The 23171-nt window shown below is 44.5% G+C and overlaps 2 protein-coding genes across 2 annotated transcripts in view; one reads left to right on the top strand and one right to left on the bottom strand.

The window, feature by feature from the left end:
* LOC106561101 (aggrecan core protein) overlaps positions 1-174 on the bottom strand; it is a 52684-nt gene extending 52510 nt beyond the window's left edge. Inside the window, exon 1 of the mRNA XM_014124731.2 lies at positions 13-174. The gene's annotated coding sequence lies outside the window, so the exon portion shown is untranslated. The remainder of the gene's footprint in view (positions 1-12) is intronic.
* Positions 1-23171, top strand: part of LOC106561102 (inositol hexakisphosphate and diphosphoinositol-pentakisphosphate kinase 1) — a 73927-nt gene that overhangs the window by 498 nt on the left and 50258 nt on the right. Inside the window, 12 exon segments of the mRNA XM_014124745.2 lie at positions 9945-10602; positions 10897-11092; positions 11497-11587; positions 11685-11770; positions 13195-13349; positions 13644-13745; positions 14438-14599; positions 15206-15327; positions 15538-15639; positions 19322-19408; positions 19693-19768; positions 20041-20150. Coding sequence (XP_013980220.1) covers positions 10435-10602; positions 10897-11092; positions 11497-11587; positions 11685-11770; positions 13195-13349; positions 13644-13745; positions 14438-14599; positions 15206-15327; positions 15538-15639; positions 19322-19408; positions 19693-19768; positions 20041-20150 — 1457 coding nt within the window. The 5' untranslated portion in view covers positions 9945-10434.

Genomic DNA, 23171 nt, shown 5'->3' with positions numbered 1-23171 from the left:
CGGCGTACACACCGTAGAGTTCATTGAAAAGCGGCACACGTTCTTGACAGGAACATACACGAACCATTCGTGACAGACAGCTTCCAAAGCGTATTTCCAAACGAAAAATGTCTTGTTAACAAACATTCGTGGCTATTTTGACTTCTGTTTCAGTGTTCCACAACTGCCTTGCTTTCCTTTTGTGTAATGTAGGTAGGTCACTTCCTCTCAGGCTGGCTCTAACAAAAAAGATTGCCGTCTTGAAACTGCAGTAACCGCAGCCAACTGTGGTATTTTGGATGCAGTGATTGCAGAATAACTACAAAATTACTGCAGTAAAGAAAAGTGTTATTTTGGATGCAGTATTTGCACCATACTGCAGTTACACTGCACTCTGACTGCAGTCTTTTTTGTAAGGGGGTTGCAGGGAGCTTGACAATAACCACTAAGATGTGTTACAAAATGTCTAACTTTGACTAAAAGTAAACAGTACCAGCACCCAAAATGAATACCGGAACCTATTTCAGTCCAAGTCAAACACCGATAAGAAGTAATCAGGTAGGCCTATTTTCTGATGTTTCCACTCTATCAGAGCATGACGTTTTTTGGTTTCAAACTGAGTGGTTATCGAAAGGGAGAGAGCTGTCCTTACTCAACATTGACTGGAGCGCTCCAAACAAAAGACAATGACTGAATTGACAAAACTCGTAAATGGAATGAAATAAACGAACTTGTTTCTCACAAGTGAAGCATAGCTTGTGCACTCTGCAAACAGTGTCCACTCAGACAATGAGAACGGGAAGCCTGGAATAATAATATTGAATGCGTTAAAATAATTACAGTAACCAAAGCAAACATTGTAGATTAGAAAGGATAGTGTTTAGCGGTAAATGTACTAATGGTGATATATGTAATGGGGAATTGATATACAGTCCTTTCGGAAAGTGTTCAGACCTCGACTTTTTCCACATTTTGTTACATTACAGCCTTATTCTAAAATCTATGTAAATGATTTTTTTCTCTCATCAATCTACACACAGTACCCCATAATGACAAAGCAAAAACAGGTTTTTAGAAATGTTTGCTAATTTATTAAAATTAAAAACTGAAATACCTTATTTACATAAGTATTCAGACCCTTTGCTATGAGACTTGAAATACATCTCAGGTGCATCCTGTTTCCATTGATCATCCTTGAAATGTTTCTACAACTTGATTAGAGTCCACCTGTGGTAAATTCAATTGATTGGAAATGATTTTGAAGGGCACACACCTGTTTAAATATGGTCCCACAGTTGACAGTGCATGTCAGAGCATTTCTGCAGCATTAAAGGTCCCCAAAAACACAGTAGCCTCCATTCTTAAATGGAAGACGTTTGTAACAACCAACACTCTTCCTAGAGCTGGCCGCCCGGCCAAATTGAGCAATCCTGCCGCTGCTACTTATTTTAGGGCTCTCGAGTGGCGCAGCGGTCAAAGGCACTGCATCTCAGTGTTAGAGGTGTCACGACAGACCCTGTTTTGAAGCCAGGCTGTATCACATCCGGCCATGATTGGGAGTCTCATAGCGCGGTGCACAATTGCTCCGGCGTAGGCCGTCATTGTAAATAAGAATTTGTTCTTAACTGAATTGCCTAGTTAAATAAAGGTACAAAAAAATATATAAAATAATAATTGGGGGAGGAGGGCCTTTGTCAGGGAGGTGACCAAGAACCCGATGGTCACTCTGACAGAGCTCCAGAGTTCCTCTGTGGAGATGGGAGAACCTCCCTGAAGGACAACCATCTCTGCAGCACTCCACCAATCAGGCGTTTATGGTAGAATGGCCAGACTGGAGCCACTCCTCAGTAAAAGGCACATGCCAGCCAGCTTGGAGTTTGCCAAAAGGCACCTAAAGGACTCTCAGACCATGAGAAACAAGATTCTCTGGTCTGATGAAACCAAGATTGAACTCTTTGGCCTGATTGCCAAGCGTCACATCTGGAGGAAACCTAGCAACATCCCTACGGTGAAGCATGGTTGTGGCAGCATCATGCGTGGGGATGTTTTTCAGCGGCAGGGACTGGGAAACTAGTCAGGATCGAGGGAAAGATGAACAGAGCAAGGTACAGAGATATCCTTGATGAAAACCTGCTCCAGAGCGCTCAGGACCTCAGACTGGGGTGAATTCTACATTGTAGAATAATAGTGAAGACCTCAAAACTATGAAATAACACATGGAATCATGTAGTAACCAAAAAAGTGTTAAACAAATCAAAATTCTTCAAATAGACACCCTATGCCTTGATGACAGCTTTGCACACTCTTGGCATTCTCTCTGAGACGATCAGTTGTGTTGTGACAAGGTAGGGGGGTATACATTACATTTACATTTACATTTAAGTCATTTAGCAGACGCTCTTATCCAGAGCGACTTACAAATTGGTGCATTCACCTTATGATATCCAGTGGAACAACCACTTTACAATAGTGCATCTAAATCTTTTAAGGGGGGGGGTTAGAAGGATTACTTTATCCTATCCTAGGTATTCCTTAAAGAGGTGGGGTTTCAGGTGTCTCCGGAAGGTGGTGATTGACTCCGCTGTCCTGGCGTCGTGAGGGAGCTTGTTCCACCATTGGGGTGCCAGAGCAGCGAACAGTTTTGACTGGGCTGAGCGGGAACTGTGCTTCCTCAGAGGTAGGGGGGCCAGCAGGCCAGAGGTGGATGAACGCAGTGCCCTTGTTTGGGTGTAGGGCCTGATCAGAGCCTGAAGGTATGGAGGTGCCGTTCCCTTCACAGCTCCGTAGGCAATCACCATGGTCTTGTAGCGGATGCGAGCTTCAACTGGAAGCCAGTGGAGGAGCGGGGTGACGTGAGAGAACTTGGGAAGGTTGAACACCAGACGGGCTGCGGCGTTCTGGATGAGTTGTAGGGGTTTAATGGCACAGGCAGGGAGCCCAGCCAACAGCGAGTTGCAGTAATCCAGACGGGAGATGACAAGTGCCTGGATTAGGACCTGCGCCGCTTCCTGTGTGAGGCAGGGTCGTACTCTGCGAATGTTGTAGAGCATGAACCTACAGGATCGGGTCACCGCCTTGATGTTAGTGGAGAACGACAGGGTGTTGTCCAGGATCACGCCAAGGTTCTTAGCACTCTGGGAGGAGGACACAAGGGAGTTGTCAACCGTGATGGCGAGATCATGGAACGGGCAGTCCTTCCCCGGGAGGAAGAGCAGCTCCGTCTTGCCGAGGTTCAGCTTGAGGTGGTGATCCGTCATCCACACTGATATGTCTGACAGACATGCAGAGATGCGATTCGCCGCCTGGTTATCAGAAGGGGGAAAGGAGAAGATTAATTGTGTGTCATCTGCATAGCAATGATAGGAGAGACCATGTGAGGATATGACAGAGCCAAGTGACTTGGTGTATAGCGAGAATAGGAGAGGGCCTAGAACAGAGCCCTGGGGGACACCAGTGGTGAGAGCGCATGGTGCGGAGACAGATTCTCGCCACGCCACCTGGTAGGAGCGACCTGTCAGGTAGGACGCAATCCAAGCGTGGGCCGCGCCGGAAATGCCCAACTCGGAGAGGGTGGAGAGGAGGATCTGATGGTTCACGGTATCAAAGGCAGCAGATAGGTCTAGAAGGATGAGAGCAGAGGAGAGAGAGTTAGCTTTAGCAGTGCGGAGAGCCTCCGTGACACAGAGAAGAGCAGTCTCAGTTGAATGCCCAGTCTTGAAACCTGACTGATTAGGATCAAGAAGGTCATTCTGAGAGAGATAGCAGGAGAGCTGGCCAAGGACGGCACGTTCAAGAGTTTTGGAGAGAAAAGAAAGAAGGGATACTGGTCTGTAGTTGTTGACATCGGAGGGATCGAGTGTATGTTTTTTTCAGAAGGGGTGCAACTCTCGCTCTCTTGAAGACGGAAGGGACGTAGCCAGCGGTCAAGGATGAGTTGATGAGCGAGGTGAGGTAGGGGAGAAGGTCTCCGGAAATGGTCTGGAGAAGAGAGGAGGGGATAGGGTCAAGTGGGCAGGTTGTTGGGCGGCCGGCCGTCACAAGACGCAAGATTTCATCTGGAGAGAGAGGGGAGAAAGAGGTCAAAGCACAGGGTAGGGCAGTGTGAGCAGGACCAGCGGTGTCGTTTGACTTAGCAAACGAGGATCGGATATCGTCAACCTTCTTTTCAAAATGGTTGACGAAGTCATCCGCAGAGAGGGAGGAGGGGGGGAGGGGGAGGAGGATTCAGGAGGGAGGAGAAGGTAGCAAAGAGCTTCCTAGGGTTAGAGGCAGATGCTTGGAATTTAGAGTGGTAGAAAGTGGCTTTAGCAGCAGAGACAGAAGAGGAGAATGTAGAGAGGAGGGAGTGAAAGGATGCCAGGTCCGCAGGGAGGCGAGTTTTCCTCCATTTCCGCTCGGGTGCCCGGAGCCCTGTTCTGTGAACTCGTAGTGAGTCGTCGAGCCACGGAGCAGGAGGGGAGGACCGAGCCGGCCTGGGGGATAGGGGACAGAGAAAATCAAAGGATGCAGAAAGGGAGGAGAGGAGGGTTGAGGAGGCAGAATCAGGAGATAGGTTGGAGAAGGTTTGAGCAGAGGGAAGAGATGATAGGATGGAAGAGGAGACAGTAGCGGGAGAGAGAGAGAGCGAAGGTTGGGACGGCGCAATACCATCCGAGTAGGGGCAGAGTGAGAAGTGTTGGATGAGAGCAAGAGGGAAAAGGATACAAGGTAGTGGTCGGAGATTTGGAGGGGAGTTGCAATGAGATTAGTGGAAGAACAGCATCTAGTAAAGATGAGGTCAAGCGTATTGCCTGCCTTGTGAGTAGGGGGGGGAGGTGAGAGGGTGAGGTCAAAAGAGGAGAGGAGTGGAAAGAAGGAGGCAGAGAGGAATGAGTCAAAGGTAGACGTGGGGAGGTTAAAGTCACCCAGAACTGTGAGAGGTGAGCCATCTTCAGGAATGGAACTTATCAAGGCGTCAAGCTCATTGATGAACTCTCCAAGGGAACCTGGAGGGCGATAAATGATAAGGATGTTAAGCTTGAAAGGGCTGGTAACTGTGACAGCATGGAATTCAAATGAGGAGATAGACAGATGGGTCAGGGGAGAAAGAGAGAATGTCCACTTGGGAGAGATGAGGATTCCAGTGCCACCACTCCGCTGGTGTGTATACAGAAGATGGACTTTTACCAAATAGGGCTAAGTCCCTATTATGGCAAGAACAGCTAAAATAAGCAAAGAGAAATGGCAGTCCATCATTACCTTAAGACATGAAGGTCAGTCAATATGGAACATTTCAAGAACTTTTGAAAGTTTCTTCAAGTGCAGTTGCAAAAACCATCAAGCGCTATGATGAAACTGGCTCTCATGTGGACCGCCACAGGAAAGTAAGACACAGAGATACCTCTGCTGCAAAGGATAAGTTCAAGAGAGTTACCAGCTTCAGATTGCAGCCCAAATAAATGCTTCACATAGTTCTAGTTATGGACACATCAACTGTTAAAGGAGACTGTGTGAATCAGGCCTTCACGAATTGCTGCATAGAAACCACTAAAGGACACCAATAAGAAGAAGAGACTTGGGCTTGGGCCAAGAAACACGAGCAATGGACATTAGACCGGTGGAAATTTGTCCTTTGGTCTGGAGTCCAAATTGGAAATGCTTGTGAGATGTGGTGTGGGTGAATGGATGATCTCCGCATGTGTATTTCCCATCGTGAAGCATGGAGGAGGAGGTGTTATAGTGTCACCAGCATGGCTCCCCCACACCGTCTTTGATTTATTTAGAATTCAAGGCACACTTAACCAGCATGGCTACCACAGCGTTCTGCAGCGATACGCCATACCATCTGGTTTGCGCTTAGTGGGACTATCATTTGTTTTTCAAAAGGACAATGACCCAACACACCTCCAGGTTGTGTAAGGGCTATTTGACCAAGAAGGAGAGTGATGGAGTGACGCATCAGACCTGGCCTCCACAATCCCCCGACCTCAACCCAATTGAGATGTTTTGGGATGAGTGTTACCGCAGAGTGAAGGAAAAGCAGCCAACAAGTGCTCAGCATATGTGGGAACTCCTTCAAGACTGTTGGAAAATCTTTCTAGGTGAAGCTGGTTGAGAGAATGCCAAGAGTGTGCAAAGCTGTCAAGGCAAAGGGTGTATACTTTGAAGAATCTCAAATATAAAATATATTTTGATTTCTTTACCACTTATTTTGGTTACTACATGATTCCATATGTTATTTCATAGTTTAATATCTTCACTATTATTCTACATTGTAGAAAATAGCAAAAATAAAGAAAAACCCTTGAATGAATAGGTGTTCTAAAACTTTTTACCGGTAGTGTATGTATGTTTTAGTCGAGCAGTAACACACACAATTTCGGTTGACCAACAGCCTAACCACCAAATAATCAACCAGTCGACTAATTGGGGTCAGCCCTAAATGTATCGCAGCGTTTTTTGAAACTTGGTGTAGAAAGCCAGTAGCTTTTGCTCATGTGTTGCAGGAACAGCGGCATCTAGTGGGCAAAACCTGGTACTTTTACTTAAGTTATGGGGAAAATGCAAGCAACTTCAATGGCTAATTTCTCATAACGGGGGAAAAGCGTCACCAAATTCACTGAGAATACATTACATAATATGAATAAATAATACTCCAAGTCGCAGCTCCATAATACTTGTTAAACAGAGAACTGATGCTGTATACTGGCTTTTGGGGTGTGGTTTGGGGGGTCTGTTGGTGGAGTTGATTCATTTATTTGGAAACCTCCACATCCTAATCATTAAGAGGTTTTTGTTCAAATCGGATGTTGGGTACTATATTTATTGAATGTTTATATGAATTCTATAAATGTAAATGGCCCCTTTGGGTGCAATCAATTAGCTGAATTTCTAATTATATTCAAGCAAATAAATGTTGCAGGAATGCTTATCTTATGTTTCTAACTACAGAAACGGTTTCAGAACAATCTGAGATTTTGGGGGTCATGGCTTGCTGAAATGAGATTGAATGACCCTGGGGACATCTTTGTTTGTACAGTAATTATTTGTCATGCATTCCTCAAAGCCTCATGTATTGTCTGTACTCTGCAGTACTGTCGCTTCAGAGTGAGGGAGTGTTGGGATATGGAGAACTTGTGGGTTTTGGCTATTTTTGTGATTGGTGGCCGAGGATGGGGAATGAGGTATTGGCATTCCTCTTCTCCAGGTCAGTCCTTCAGTCCACTCCAGACTATTGAGCATAATCATTAACATTTTTATTAATGATTTAGCATGGGAGGCTCCGCTCATGACAAACTGATCACCTGCGCAGACAGTCTCTTCAGTCTCTGTGTACTGATAGTAACTGTTAGGCTATATGACTCACTAGTCATATGATGGCATACTTTGTGTTTTCATAGTAAACACATCTATGCTGGCTTCAAAATTCACAAGGAAATGGCAAGTGGCAGACGACAATACTCTGACTGTGCCTGTCTTTGCAGTCTTCTTCAATCCCTGTAAAAAAGGAAACTCCCTAAATGGACAGTATATTGCTCCTCCTATTTGCAGAGACATTTCCTGTGTCATTGGGCCTGTTATCAGTGAGTGTGATAGTGGCTTTTTGTGAGAGCTCAGCTAATGATTCCACCCCTATCATAAACGGTGCGGCCTGACTTTCTACAGGATACGGTCTCAAAGGTTAAAAGCCTTTATTGGGGTCGCCCAAATTTGGTTGGCGGAAGTGACTCACTGTCAGATGGTGGGTTGGGCTATGCCAGAGGGAGATGGGGACATGTTCAACCAGGCCTTTTGGTTTATTAGTCATAGGCATTAAAGGAAGCAGTGCCATTTTTTTTAATGAAGAATCTGAGAAACATTTGATGGTGAGGCAAAGGGCTGACTGAAGCACAGTAAGGAACAGAGGATTGGAGATGAGAAACAAGGATAGTGCTGTGCAGACAGACAGACAATGGACTTAACACTCAAACTCCTAACAAACTTTACCAGTTAAGGGCATTGCTAGTCAGCCATCAACACTAGGTGTTCAACCATCATAGAGCTGGGATGACAAACCGCAGGCAATCTGTTCATCACGATAAGTAGAGTATGCTAGAGAAATGTAAAGTTTGAAATGAAATAAGTTTGCTAATATGGGTGTTAATGGGACAAATGAATGGGACAAATTGACCGCTAGAACCATTAAACTAGTAGTAGTTTAAAGAATAATAAATAAAACAGTGGTGCACATTGATGTTATAAACGTATAGTTTATATTTATTGTTATCACTTCAGGCAATTGTCGCGCTGTGGATTTTTGTCCGTACGTTAGCCATCAATTATTGAAGGAAACAGAAGAAGCCAGCATTACAGTAGCTAGGACTCACTCATCTCTTCATCCTCGACCAAGTAGTCCGATCTTCCCAGTCGCTCAATGCCAAATAGCCTTACTACTGTGTGTCTAGGAGCATGGCGGCGTCGACTGTCTTTACACTGTTGTTGTTGTAGCTATGTATTTATGAGTTTGTTTATTTCCCGGGAGTGTCTCCCTGACCTCGGGTGGCCAAGATGGGTTTCCGCATGGTTTAGTGTGGCCTGTCAACACCTTCGAGGAGAGCGAGGAGTTATGTTTGTTTGCCGTTACTAGTGTAGGCCTCTGCACCCAATACGCTCTCTACCGTCCACTCCAGCCTCCTCTTATGCCTCTTCCCCTTTCAACACACTGAGAAAAGGGCAGGCTATTCTGGGGACCAAGCTTACCCATGTTCACACGTTTTTGTGTGACAAAGTTGATATACGTGTGGACACGAGCTGTCTGTGCTAGCATTCTATAGCGTGATATAGTATATCGTGAAATTAGTTGGTTTTTTTGTCCTGGGAGTGTGACTGGGATCTGACAATTTTTGGAATCGGTTCCCAACTGCCAAGGCCTTATCGGTCTTGGCCTTGTGTAGGAAGTACCATATGAGCCTCTTGGCAGGCTTCTGTGAGCGGTGATATGATCTGGGTTAGGCTGCCTGTTTCTGGAGCTTTTCCCTGGAAGTCAGCTGTTTTGTTTGGTGGGCGGGGAAGGGCATTGGGCGGGGAAGGGCATTGCTAAAATAGACAGGAACCAGTTCTGGCAGGCTACTGACTGAAGTCCTCCTCTTGGTTATGTTTTAATTTACACTCAAGTCCACAATTAAAAAAAAAATTTGAAACCCTGGTATTTACGAGATACAAGCCAAAATGTTTGATTACCTGAGTTGTATTTTTTTTGGTTAGCCGAAACGGGACTGTGAAATTGTAATCGTTGAGTTCTGTCTTTGGAGGAAATATTGCTGAGAAAAGACGCAGGTGACTGTGAGCCTTTTCAAGGGAGTGTGCAAAAACTCTGCAGTGAATACTATGGTATTTGTTAAAATTTGTCAGGGTATTTTTATTAATTAATTTAACCTTTTTTTATTTAACTAGGAAAGTCAGTTAAGAACAAATTCTTATTTACAATGATGGCCTAGCAAAAGGCCAAGAGAGACAACACTACATAAAGAGAGTCCTAAGACGACAACAACAGCATGGCAGCAACACATGACAACACAGCATGGCAGCAGCACAACATGGAAGCAGCACAAAACAGGGTACAAACATTATTGGGCACAGACAACAGCACAAAGGACAAGAAGGTAGAGGCAACAATATATCATGCAAAGCAGCCACAACTGTCAGTAAGAATGTCCATGACTGAGTCTTTGAATGAAGTGATTGAGATAAAACTTTCCAGTTTGAGTGTTTGTTGCAGCTCGTTCCAGTTGCTAGCTGCAGCGAACTGAAAAGACTGAAAAGTGTAATTCCGTTACTGTGGAATTGCCCAAGCACATTGAGTCTAGAGAGATGAGGCAGCATTATTAGACTGCCTGCTGACGTTCTAACAAGCACTGAGCCATGTCTCTACGGGGTTTATCTTTTACATGTTCTGTACCATAGTAGTGCCATTATCTGCTTCTGCCTTTCTGTGTTGTCCTCTGTAGGTGGTGACTGATGGTGCGACTGTGGAGGAACCTTTTGTGAACCGCTCGTCTCATCCTCCTCAGGCCAGAGTGATGCCACTTTTCAGAATGAGACCGCTCTCCTGACACAGGGAGGTTACTCCTTCCCCAACTCGGGCTCTGTCCTCTACCTACCTCACCCCTGACTACTTACCTCACCCCAAGTCAGCACCCTAGAGCTTGCTCCCTAACCCATAAACCCTCCCCTCGAATTACTACCTCAGCACTTTCCTCTATGTAAACCTGGTGCTCCCAGACCACCGTCTCCACCCTCCTGAGTCTTTCCCCTCACCCTACTCCAATTCAATACACCTTTATCAACCCCTGAGGGGCATTTTAAAAAGGCATTACCAGTGCCTACTCCCCGTTGTCGGTAAGGTGATCTAAGCCTTCCCTCTTATTACCTCACACCCTCCTACTGTGTACTGGCACGCAGATGCGCCGGAACTTTGAGTGACGTCCCCACTCTGTGATGTCAGAGACTGGAGGAGAAGGGTGGGGCCAGAGTGGGAATCCCACAACTGTGTTTGCCTATGAAGGTCATCAAGGCCCAGAGGAAGGAGGCATGAAGAATGAGGGAGAGATGCGAAAAGGAGAGGAGGAGGGGCAGGGAAAAGAGGAGGATGAGGATTATGACTCGGTAAGTGGGTACATGAAGACGGAGAGAAAGAGGCCCTTTCCCAATTCGTCTTTACTTGATTCCTTGCTTCCTCTTTCCTCACCACCTCCTCAAATCGCATTGGAGATAAAGAACCAAGGTCCCTCTCCTCAGACCTCAATGCATTTTGAGAAGGAGGTGAGGAGAGATGACCGGACAGAGGAAAGATGGAAAATTGGCTTAGGCTTCACCTCGCACAAGTAATCACATCATGTACAGCACATTACAAACAATAAGATGCGAGTGACCTCTTTCCCTTCCTCTCTGTTCGCCCAGCCTCCAGAGAGGCAGATCGTGGTGGGCATCTGCTCCATGATGAAGAAGTCCAAGTCCAAGCCCATGACCCAGATCATGGAAAGGCTGTGTAAGTTTGAGTATATCACCGTGGTCATCTTCCCCGAGGAGGTCATCCTCAACGAGCCAGTGGACAAATGGCCCCTGTGCGACTGCCTCGTCTCCTTCCACTCCAAAGGTACAAACCAACGTACGTATGTGCACCCACCGCATACGATTACGTGCATCAGGTACTGGCGTGCGCATGCACATTTCACAGATTAACGTGTATAATGTATATGCATGCCAATATACAGTAAGTATACACAAATGCAATCTGTACATACCGAACACAGTCATTCTCGTCTTGCTCATGTTTAGTCATAGTGTACGTCTGATTTGTCCTGGTTTAAATTGGGTATATCTTAGGAGAAGAATCGGAAAAGGAAAATAAACATGGGGAAATGGAAATATGTTTAGGACACCAGTATACAGACCAATGGACCGACAATGTAATGGTTGAGGAATTTTCTTCAATTTCCTGGATTATTTATGTGGTTGTGTTTTGTGTATATGAATGCATGTATGGGGGTGGCTTTGTAGGTTTCCCATTGGACAAAGCGGTGGAGTACGCCAACCTCAGAAACCCACTTCTCATCAATGACCTGAACATGCAATACTACATACAGGACAGGTATAACGGTGAACACACACGGTCAACTTCCTGCTCATACTTTGTCAAAGTCTGTTGACTTGCTCCTTCGTGAACGTTTTGTCTCATGTCCCTTCAGGAGGGAGGTGTATCGTATCTTGCAGGAGGAGGGGATTGACCTTCCTCGTTATGCTGTGTTAACCCGAGACCCAGACAGACCTGAAGGTAAGTGTTACAACACAACTAGTCTCTTGTGACAGACTGTTACCGTTAAATGGATCGGCTGGCTCGCGTGGACGCACGTTTTGCTTCTGGGTGCCAAGATGAGAAAATAAACAAACTTAAGCCCTTTGTCTGTAAATGTAGTTGTAACTGATCCCAACACTCTCACTAAAGCATACTTATCAATGTCCACTTGCACAGTCTAATAAGAAATGAATGAGCATTGCGAACAAATACGTCTCTGGATAGTTAGCTCACAGTGGTAAGGCACTGAGTCCCTGACATCTATTGCCGTGGTGCGCAAAGGAAATCTTTTGAAATTCACATTTATTGCGGTGTTAGGAAGAAAAGTGCAATCATCACCTTGAAAATGAAGATTAGGGTGCTCAATTCAATCCAACCCGCACTGCAGTATTTACGCGGTAGCTCTTTTTCCAGTGGTCAAATTAACACCGGTTGCTCTTGGGTACTGTATAAAAAAGATACAACTACTACCAGGCCGAACCCTCTCACAGGTATGCTTTCACTTTTCAGAGGTAGAGGTGTGTGGGCACAGGATGAATATTGTAAATAAAGGATTTGAAAAATAAAAATGATACTCCCAACCATTGAACTATCAGCAACCTGTTTTAACGGACTGCCACCAATCAGTCAGTGGTTAGGGAAAAATACTTGTTGACATGCCGATTGTCATCTATTTCTTGTTACGATGGATGGAGCTAAGACTATAAACGTATAATCCTCGTAGCCTACATGTTTTTTCCCCCCTTCTTCGTAAAAGCAGAGCTGCGTATGAAACGGCAAGCAAAAACGTTGAATTTGGTCATACGTGGTAATGTGCCTTACTGGCTTTTTGAATTTTGTGTAACGTCAGTAGTCTAGTCAAGGAAGCATCTTGCAAAAAATATATTTGCCTTCTCCACTAACCAAGACCATTGCCAAATAAGGCATGCTGTCACCTGCTTTCATAGTAAACCTTGAGGTGGTACCACCCAGCACATCTAGAAGGGGGTGTATTTCATACCGAACCCATCTCATGAGATGACGTAGAGGAACTTTCTCAAGGTGCCTCTACGTCATGATTTCAGTGGAGTTGATCCAGCTAGGGGCAAAAAGAGCTAGATGTACTACTAAAATACCAAAATTATAGCACTTTTGCAACAAACTGTCAAAATGAAGACCAGAATTGACGGGTTCACGAAAGGTTGGTGACCGCTGCTTTCAAGGGTCGCATAGTTGTAGGCCTAGCCTATTGAAGATGAAGGCTATTACCATATCATTAACACCTGCCCAATCCTTTCAGATCTAAATTCTGCCTATGAATAGGGTTTATAGTCCAATTTGGAATGGGGCATTCCTTCAAGTGTGCTTTTTAGGCCCTGATTTGAACTCTGTCTCTAAATGACTGTGGTGTGTCTGCCTCCCAGAATGTAACCTTGTCGAGGGGGAGGATCATGTGGAGGTGAACGGGGAGGTGTTCCCCAAGCCCTTTGTGGAGAAGCCCGTGTGCGCAGAGGACCACAATGTCTACATCTACTACCCCACCTCAGCTGGAGGGGGCAGCCAGAGACTCTTCAGAAAGGTACTGAGGGACTAGGGAGGTGCAGTTGGCTTCAAATGGGTCATGCTGTTGAAATGATAGTGGAGGGGCGGAAGCTTTAGGAGCCATGCCGTACAGAAAGGTCTGATACTCAAATTATACACACTCGGTACATCAAACGTTTAGCCCTCATTTGAAATATTTTAGCTGCACTTGATTGGTCTTGCCTGACAGAATGAAACCAATGGAATAGTCCCAAAAGTGCAAACCCCACCCATCTGTCCGGCGGAATCAAGCGCTCTCATAAGTATATGAATGATCCCCTCTCTCCTGTAGATAGGGAGCCGCAGCAGTGTGTACTCCCCAGAGAGCTGTGTGAGGAAGACTGGCTCCTACATATACGAGGAGTTCATGCCAACGGACGGCACTGATGTCAAGGTATCATATTAAGTGTATGCTGGTGTGTGAGCTGTGTCTTCTCGTCTCCAGCTTGGACCTGTTAGATGTAACAAATTATTTCTTGAATCATACCATGGCAATAGCAGTGTGAATGACTTCATAGCATGATTCTTATTTTTGTTCTATTACGTGGCCGTGATCGTAGGCTGGTGCCACCATCTGAAAATGTTATCGGCACAAGGGGGGGGGGGAAATGTTAGTCCTACTGTATTTAAAAAAATATTTGACCTTTCTTTAACTAGACAAGTCAGTTAAAAACAAATTCTTATTTTCAATGATGGCCTAGGAACAGTGGGTTAACTGCCTTGTTCAGATTTTTACCTTGTCAGCTCGGGGATTCGATCTTGCAACCTTCCCGGTTACTAGTCCAACGCTCTAACCACTAGGCTACCTGCCGCCCCATGGTAGGCCAACAGAATTTTTAAAGAGAGAACAAGTGCACAATGAACAATGATCTCAGTGGAAATAGGCCTATGGGAGTTTTTAAAATGCTCGGGAGGTGAGAATACTGGTATAGCCTATCCAGAGACCAAAAAGGTGTTTGATGCAAATCAAACAAATTATTAATATCGAATGATTTACTGCCCGTGAGGGCGAAGTACCGCTAGTATGTATATGATATCAGGTGAACACTGGGACCTGACTGTGTGTATAATAAGATGTCATGCCAGGTGTACACAGTGGGTCCTGACTATGCCCATGCTGAGGCAAGGAAGTCCCCGGCCCTGGACGGTAAGGTGGAGCGGGACAGCGAGGGGAAGGAGATCCGCTACCCCGTCATGCTCACCGCCATGGAGAAACTGGTGGCCCGCAAGGTCTGCCTGGCCTTCAAGGTGAGGCTTTTCAACCAATCAGACCACTCTGTGTTTGCCTTCTCTCCAAATCAACCTGAAGCCGTAACTTTTTAAACTATCCCAATAGTCTGAAGGTGGTTCCTCTCCTCCACCTCGTCTTATTTCCTTCATCTGCAACGATTGTGCAGGAGCTGGATAGGTGAAAGCAACTGATGTGTTTTCAGATCAGTGCAGATGAATAAAAGAAGATGAAGGTAGGAGCCGTCTTTAAACATTTGGGCGATCTGACCAAATTCACATAGAAATGTGAGTTATAGAACGTCATTCTCAGTCTAAGCAGTAGATCTGTGCTATTCCTATGCTTTTGCGTCTTTTACTTTTGGTTTTGTACACCAGCTTCAAACAGCTGAAAATGCAATATTTTTGCTTATTGAAAACGATATTTCACAGTGGTTTAGATGGTACCTCGATTCTCTACACATGATTCTCTTGCTTGTTTTGTCACATAGACTGAAATTAGACAAACTATTCACATTTTTGCAACCAGGAAATGGCCAAGCGATTTTCTGCATATTGCAACTTTAAGAAGCACTTGACTTGATTGGCTACATTCAGTGGCTGACTGACGCATTCTTCCACTCCCAGCAAACGGTGTGTGGCTTCGACCTCTTGAGAGCGAATGGCCACTCATTCGTCTGTGACGTCAATGGCTTCAGCTTTGTGAAGAACTCCATGAAGTACTATGACGACTGTGCCAAGGTCTTGGGGTAGGTGCGGCTAGCTGTCATGCTGAGGTGTCAACTATCGGTCTTCCTTACAGCTTAACCCCTGATTTACACTTTGACACTCAAGGATCAGCTAGGTATCTAAAGCCATATGTCATTCCTTGAATTGGACAGGATCCAAACTCGTGCTCTATTTGTTTTCAAAACCCAAACACTGCTCTAGCTCACTCCATTGGTTGTCCCCCCCCACAGGAACATGGTGATGCGAGAGCTGGCCCCTCAGTTTCACATCCCCTGGTCCATCCCCATGGAGGCTGAGGACATACCTATAGTCCCCACCACCTCAGGAACTATGTGAGTACTCTTCTCATTTTCTTCCTCCTTTCTGCCTCCTGCTTCTTTCTCCTCCTTTTCCTGCTCTTCTCTCTCCTCTTCCTGCTTATCTCTACTAGAGGTCGTCTAACAGAGGTGGTTTAGTGAACTATGCTCACGTGATGGCTAACCTCTCTTGAAACTTGAAGACTTGTGTTAGCTCCCGCAGTGAACTCCTAGGCTTTAGCTCATTGGGCTAACAGTCTTGAGTCACGTATTCCTAGAGGACCCTGCTTCATACCAGGTGTAACACTGTTTTCCATAACCATTTGCATATGTATTTTTTTTTTACCCTTTTCAGGATTTCTACTGACTAAATAAAGGATGAATACAATAAACAAATCAATAATGTCACCTAGAGTTGCAAAGGGAGGGTACATTACTGGAAGCTTTCTAAGTTTACCAGTAAACTACCAGCATGTGATAACTTTCAAGGTTTTTGGGGGAATTTTATAACATGACTTCTAGTGGCCTTTTTGGGTACTTCAGATTATCACAGATTGTCTGGAATTATCTCTGGCCCTCAGTATGGCCTTATCGCATGTAATATACAGTACCAGTCAAACGTTTGGACACCTACTCATTCTATGGTTTTTCTGAATTTTTTTACTGTTTTCTACATTGTAGAATAATAGGGAAGACATCAAAACTATGAAATAACACACATGGAATCATGTATTAAACACAAAAGTGTTCAACATATAGTTGAAAGTAAATAGTTGGAAGATTTGTGGAATTATTTGATAATAATGCCGTTGTTAACCATATGGTCTATCCACTAGAGACTCATGGACAGTATTGACACAGATATAAAACATGTAGTGTGTGTGTGTGTAAACTCGGCAATAAAAGAAACATCCTCTCACTGTCAACTGCGTTTATTTTCAGCAAACTTAACATGTGTAAATATTTGTATGAACGTAACAAGATTCAACAACTGAGACAAGTTCCACAGACAAGTTCCACAGACATGTGACTAACAGAAAAGGAATAATGTTTCTCTGAACAAAGGGGGGGTCAAACTCAAAAGTAACAGACAGTATCTGGTGTGGCCACCAGCTGCATTAAGTACTGCAGTGCATCTCCTCTTCATGGACTGCACCAGATTTGCCAGTTCTTGCTGTGAGATGTTACCCCACTCTTCCACCAAGGCACCTGCAAGTTCCCGGACATTTCTGGGGGGAATGGCCCTAGCCCTCACCCTCCGATCCAACAGGTTGCAGACGTGCTCAATGGGATTGAGATCTGGCCTCTTCGCTGGCAGAACACTGACATTCCTGTCTTGCAGGAAATCATTCACAGAATGAGCAGTATGGCTGGTGGCATTGTCATGCTGGAGGGTCATGTCAGGATGAGCCTGCAGGAAGGGTACCATATGAGGGAGGAGGATGTCTTCCCTGAAATGCACAGAGTTGAGATCGCCTGCAATGACAACAAGCTCAGTCCAATGATGCTGTGACACACCGCCCCAGACCATAACGGACCCTCCACCTCGATCCCGCTCCAGAGTGCAGGCCTCGGTGTAACGCTCATTCCTTCGACGATAAATGTGAATCCGACCATCACCCCTCAGCCCTCGACCATCAGCCCTCAGTCCAGCCTCTCTCAGCCTATTGCGGACAGTCTGAGCACTGATGGAGGGATTGTGCGTTCCTGGTGTAACTCGGGCAGTTGTTGTTGCCATCCTCTACCTGTCCTGCAGGTGTGATGTTCAGATGTACCGATCCTGTGCAGGTGTTACACGTGGTCTGCCCCTGCGAGGACGATCAGCTGTCCGTCCTGTCTCCCTGTAGCGCTGTCCTAGGCGTCTCACAATACGGACATTGCAATTTATTGCCCTGGCCACATCTGCAGTCCTCATGTCTCCTTGCAGCATGCCTAAGGCACGTTCACGCAGATGAACAGGGACCCTGGGCATCTTTCTTTTGGTGTTTTTCAGAGTCAGTAGAAAGGCTTCTTTAGTGTCCTAAGTTGTCATAACTGTGACCTTAATTGCCTACCGTCTGTAAGCTGTTAGTGTCTTAACGACCGTTCCACAGGTGCATGTTCATTAACTGTTTATGGTTCATTGAACGAGCATGGGAAACAGTGTTTAAACCCTTTACAATGAAGTTCTGTTTAGTTACTTGGATTTTTACGAATTATCGAAAGACGGTCCTGAAAAAGGGATGCGTCTTTTTTTGCTGAGTTTATGTATATAAATACAGTTGAAGTCGGAAGTTTACATACACTTAGGTCGGAGTCATTAAAAGTCATTTTTCATCCACTCCACAAATTTCTTGTTAACAAACTATAGTTTTGGCAAGTCGGTTAGGACATCTACTTTGTGCATGACACAAGTAATTTTTCCACAAATTTTTTACAGACAGATTATTTCACTTATAATTCACTGTATCACAACTCCAGTGGGTCAGAGGTTTACATACACAAAGTTGACCACACAGCCGTAATACCGCTCAGGAAGGAGACGCGTTCTGTCTCCTAGAGATGAATGTACTTTGGTGCAAGAAGTGCAAATCAATCCCAGAACAACAGTGAAGGACCTTGTGAAGATGCTGGAGGAAATGGGTACAAAAATATCTATATCCACAGTAAAACGAGTCCTATATTGACATAACCTGAAAGGCCACTTAGCAAGGAAGAAGCCATTGTTCCAAATCCGCCATAAAAAAGCCAGACTACGGTTTGCAACTGCACATGGGGACAAAGATTGTACTTTTTTGAGAAATGTCCTCTCGTCTGATGAAACAAAAATAGAACTGTTTGGCATAATGACCATTGTTATGTTTGGAGGAAAAAGGGGGATGCTTGCAAGCCGAAGAACACCATACCAACCGTAAAGGACGTGGATGGCAGCATCATGTTGTGGGGGTGCTTTGCTGCAGGAGAGACTTGTACACTTCACAAAATAGATGGCATCATGACGCAGGAAAATTATGTGGATATATTGAAGCAACATCTCAAGACATCAGTCAGGAAGTTAAAAGCTTGGTCGCAAATGGGTCTTCCAAATGGACAATGACCGCAAGCATAGTTCCAAAGTTGTGGCAAAATGGCTTAAGGACAACAAAGTCAAGGTATTGGAGGGGCCATCACAAAGCACTGACCTCAACCCTATAGAAAATTGGTGGGCAGAACTGAAAAAGCGTGTGCGAGCAAGGATGCCTACAAACCTGACTCAGTTACACCAGCTCTGTCAGGAGGAATGGGCCAAAATTCACCCAACTTATTGTGGGAAGCTTGTGGAAGGCTACCAGAAACGTTTGACCCAAGTTAAACATTTTAAAGGCTATGCTACCAAATACTAATTGAGTGTATGTAAACTTCTGACGCACTGGGAATGTGATGAAAGAAATAAAAGCTGAAATAAATCATTCTCTCCACTATTATTCTGACAATTTCACATTCTTAAAATAAAGTGGTGATCCTAACTGACCTAAGACAGGGAATTTTTACAAGGATTAAACGTCAGGAATTGTGAAAAACGTTAAATGTAAAAACAAAAAAAGTTTAAATGTATTTGGCTAAAGTGTATGTAAACTTCCGACTTCAACTGTATGTGTGTGTGTTTTTCAAGTATAAATTATCTGTTAATTACTGAGTATTCCAGTAACTTTGGTAAGTTGTCCAACGCTTTGCAACCCTAATGTCACCTGTCCCACAGGATGGAGCTACGCTGTGTCATCGCCATCATCCGCCACGGAGACCGCACCCCCAAACAGAAAATGAAGATGGAAGTCAGACACCCTCTGTGAGTCTGTACATCTTCCCATTTCCTGCTCCTCAAACGCCCCCTCTCCCCATTCCCAGTGGATACATCTTCCTGCTCCCCAAACGCCACCTCTCCCCATTCCCAGTGGATACATCTTCCTGCTCCCCAAACGCCGTCTCTCCCCATTCCCAGTGGACAGAATTTGACACATGCCGTTTAATGACTTTTTTTTTCTGATTAACGTCATATAACAAATACAACTTGTAATTCACCTTCCCCAGTCCTGTTGTGTCTCAATGTTGTATCCGTTGTGTCTTTTTCAGATTCTTTGAGCTGTTTGAGAAGTACGGAGGGTATAAGTCAGGGAAACTGAAATTGAAGAAGCCCAAACAGCTACAGGTCAGTCCAAGTATCTCTTCTTTGCCTGTAACACAGGAACCTGCAGTGTGTTCCTCTGTTGAGGGGAACTCTATTTACGACAATATGGTAGTGCTATATATGGCCTCTACTTCTAATCCAGTTTTTCAATGTTTCTTCCATCTGGAAGTATTTCCGGGCCACTGTTGCCTTCGCTTGCTCTTTGTAGTGGTTAAGGCTTTGGTTGCTGTTAAGCACTTTGACAAATTAGTTTGATTGACTGATGTCAGTCGTGTGTGTTTGTGTGTGTATAGGAGGTGCTGGACATTGCCCGGCTCCTACTGGCTGAGTTGGGCCAGCACACAGACTGTGAGATCGAGGAGAAGAAGGGTAAACTGGAGCAGCTCAAGACTGTCCTGGAGATGTGAGTGAGACGCTTATGGCTGGGTTATGGCCACACACACACGTACGCACACATCATGCCCTGATCTGTCCATTTTATCAACCATGCTGTGTCTATGATGCGTTGGTGTAGAAACCTGCGTCATTGCTGTGTGTGTCTGTAGCCCAATACACAGATTGAATTAGCCTTATTCACTAAGCACACTCTAGCCTAGTAACGTTCACATTTACTTTGTGAACACTCCCCTCCTCCATTCGTTTCTAACTCTTTTTCTCCCTATCTCTTTTCCTCCCTCCTTTCTCTCTCCAAAGGGAATCCAGCTTGAATGACACTCAGTACGCACCTTTCCCCCCCCCTGTCCCTTTAAAGGAAGAGGTTCACTCCTCCTTGTTCTCCGGCACTCACTGTAACCACTGCTACCATTAACCCCTATTCAGAATGATGAGGGATGTTATACTGAACTTAGAATCAGGGAACACTAGACACAACAGTGTGCGTGTGTCCGCGTGCGTTTGGGAGAGTGCTTTGTTGTCTGCAATGCATGTCGTTCTGAAAGTTGCCCTGTAATTCCTCTCATTATCCCTTCGCCCTCCTCCTCACTCTTCTCATCCTCCGTGTACTATATGTAGGCTTACTGTTTGAGCCCGTTGATAATGGTATGGGATTGCATATTAACCAGTTACCATTAGCACCTCATTGACAATAACCAAGGACAACATTCTTGGTTGGATCAAATACAAAGGCCCAGAGTCATTTCAGTATGTTTGAAAAATATACAGTTGAAGTCGGAAGTTTACATACACTTCAGCCAAGTACATCTAAACTCGGTTTTTCACAATTCCTGACATTTAATCCTAGTATTTAATCCAAACATAATCAGGGTCATTATGGCCAAACAGTTCTTTTTTTGTTTCATCAGACCAGAGGACATTTCTCCAAAAAGTACATTCTTTGTCCCCATGTCCAGATGCAAACCGTAGTCTGGCTTTTTTATGGCGGTTTTGGAGCAGTGGCTTCTTCCTTGCTGAGCGGCCTTTCAGGTTATGTCGATATAGGACTCGTTTTACTATGGATATAGATACTTTGTACCTGTTTCCTCCAGCATCTTTACAAGGTCCTTTGCTGTTGTTCTGGGATTGATTTGCACTTTTTTCGCACCAAAGTACGTTCATCTCTAGGAGACAGAACGCATCTTCTTCCTGAGCGGTATGGCGGCTGCGTGGTCCCATGGTGTTTATACTTGCGTACTATTGTTTGTACAGATGAACGTGGTACCTTCAGGTGTTTGGAAATTTCTCCCAAGGACGAACCAGACTTGTGGAAGTCTACCATTTTTTTTCTGAGGTCTTGGCTGATTTCTTTTGATTTTCCCATTATTTCAAGCAAGGAGGCACTGAGTTTGAAGGAAAGGCCTTGAAATACATCTACAGGTACACCTCCAATTGACGTCAATTAGCCTATCAGAAGCTTCTAAAGCCATGACATCATTTTATGGAATTTTCCAAGCTGTTTAAAGGCACAGTCAACTTAGTGTATGTAAACTTCTGACCCACTGGAATTATGCTACAGGGAATTATAAGTGAAATAATCTGTCTGTAAACATTTGTTGGAAAAGTTACTTGTCATGCACAAAGTAGATGTCCTCACCGTCTTGCCAAAACTATAGTTTGTTAACAAGAAATTTGTGGAGTGGTTGAAAAATGAGTTTTAATGACTCCAACCTAAGTGTATGTAAACTTCTGACTTCAACTGTATATACACACACAGAGTACTAGTCAAAAGTCTTGCACACTCTTGGCATTTTCTCAACCAGCTAAATGAGATAGTCACCTGGAATGCATTTCAATTAACAGGTGTGCCTTGTTAAAAGTAAATTTGTGGGATTTCTTGATCGAATTTCTGCTAAGAAACCATGACTAAAGGCCACCAATAATAAGAAGAGACTTGTTTGGGCCAAGAAACACGAGCAATGGACATTACACCGGTGGAAATCTGGCCTTTGGTCTGAGTCCAAATTTGCGATTTTTGGTTCCAACTGCCGTGTCTTTGTGAGACGCCGAGTATGTGAACGGATGATCTCCGCATGTGTGCTTCCCACCGTGGAGCATGAAAGAGGAAGTGTGATGTTGTGGGGGTGCTTTGCTGGTGATGCTGTCTGATTGATTTAGAATTCAAGGCATACTTAACCAGCATGGCTACCACAGCATTCTTCAGCGATATGCCATCCCATCTGGTTTGCGCTTAGTGGGACTATAATTTGTTTTTCAACAGGACAATGACCCAACACACCTCCAGGCTGTGTAAGGGCTATTTGACCAAGAAGGAGAGCGATGGAGTGCTGTATCAGGTGACCTGGCCTCCACAATCCCCCGTCCTCAACCCAATTGAGATGGTTTGGGATGAGTTGGACCGCAGAGTGAAGGAAAAGCAGCCAGCAGCTCAACATATGTGGGAGCTCCTTCAAGACTGTTGGAAAAGCATTCCAGGTGAAGCTGGTTGAGAGAATGCCAAGAGTGTACAAAGCTGTCATCAAGGCAAAGGGTGGCTACTTTGAAGAATCTCAAATATAAATGTTTTTATTTAACACTTTTGGTTACTACATGATTCCATATGTGTTATTTCATAGTTTTGATGTCGTCACTATTATTCTACAATGTAGAAAATAGTACAAATAAAGAACCCTTGAATGAGTGTCAACTTTTGACTGGTACTGTATATATATATATATATATATATATATATATAACAGTGCATTCGGAAAGTATTCAGACCCCTTGACTTTTGTCCACATTTTGTTTCAGCCTTATTTTAAAATGGATAGAATTTTTTTTTTTTACGTATAAACACAATACCAAAATAATGACAAAGCGAAGAAAAAAAAGATACCTTATTTACATAAGTATTCAAACTCTTTGCTATGAGACTCGAAATTTAGCTCAGTTGCATCCTGTTTTCATTGATCGTCCTTGTTTCTACAACTTGATTGGAGTCCACCTGTGGTAAATTCAATTGATTAGACATGATTTGAAAAGGTGCACATAC

The sequence above is a fragment of the Salmo salar genome, chromosome ssa10 (genome assembly GCF_905237065.1).
Source record: "Salmo salar chromosome ssa10, Ssal_v3.1, whole genome shotgun sequence".
Lineage (NCBI taxonomy): Eukaryota > Metazoa > Chordata > Actinopteri > Salmoniformes > Salmonidae > Salmo > Salmo salar.
The sequence above is the reverse complement of the archived record's forward strand: the minus strand, read 5'-3'. Positions and strand labels throughout refer to the sequence as shown.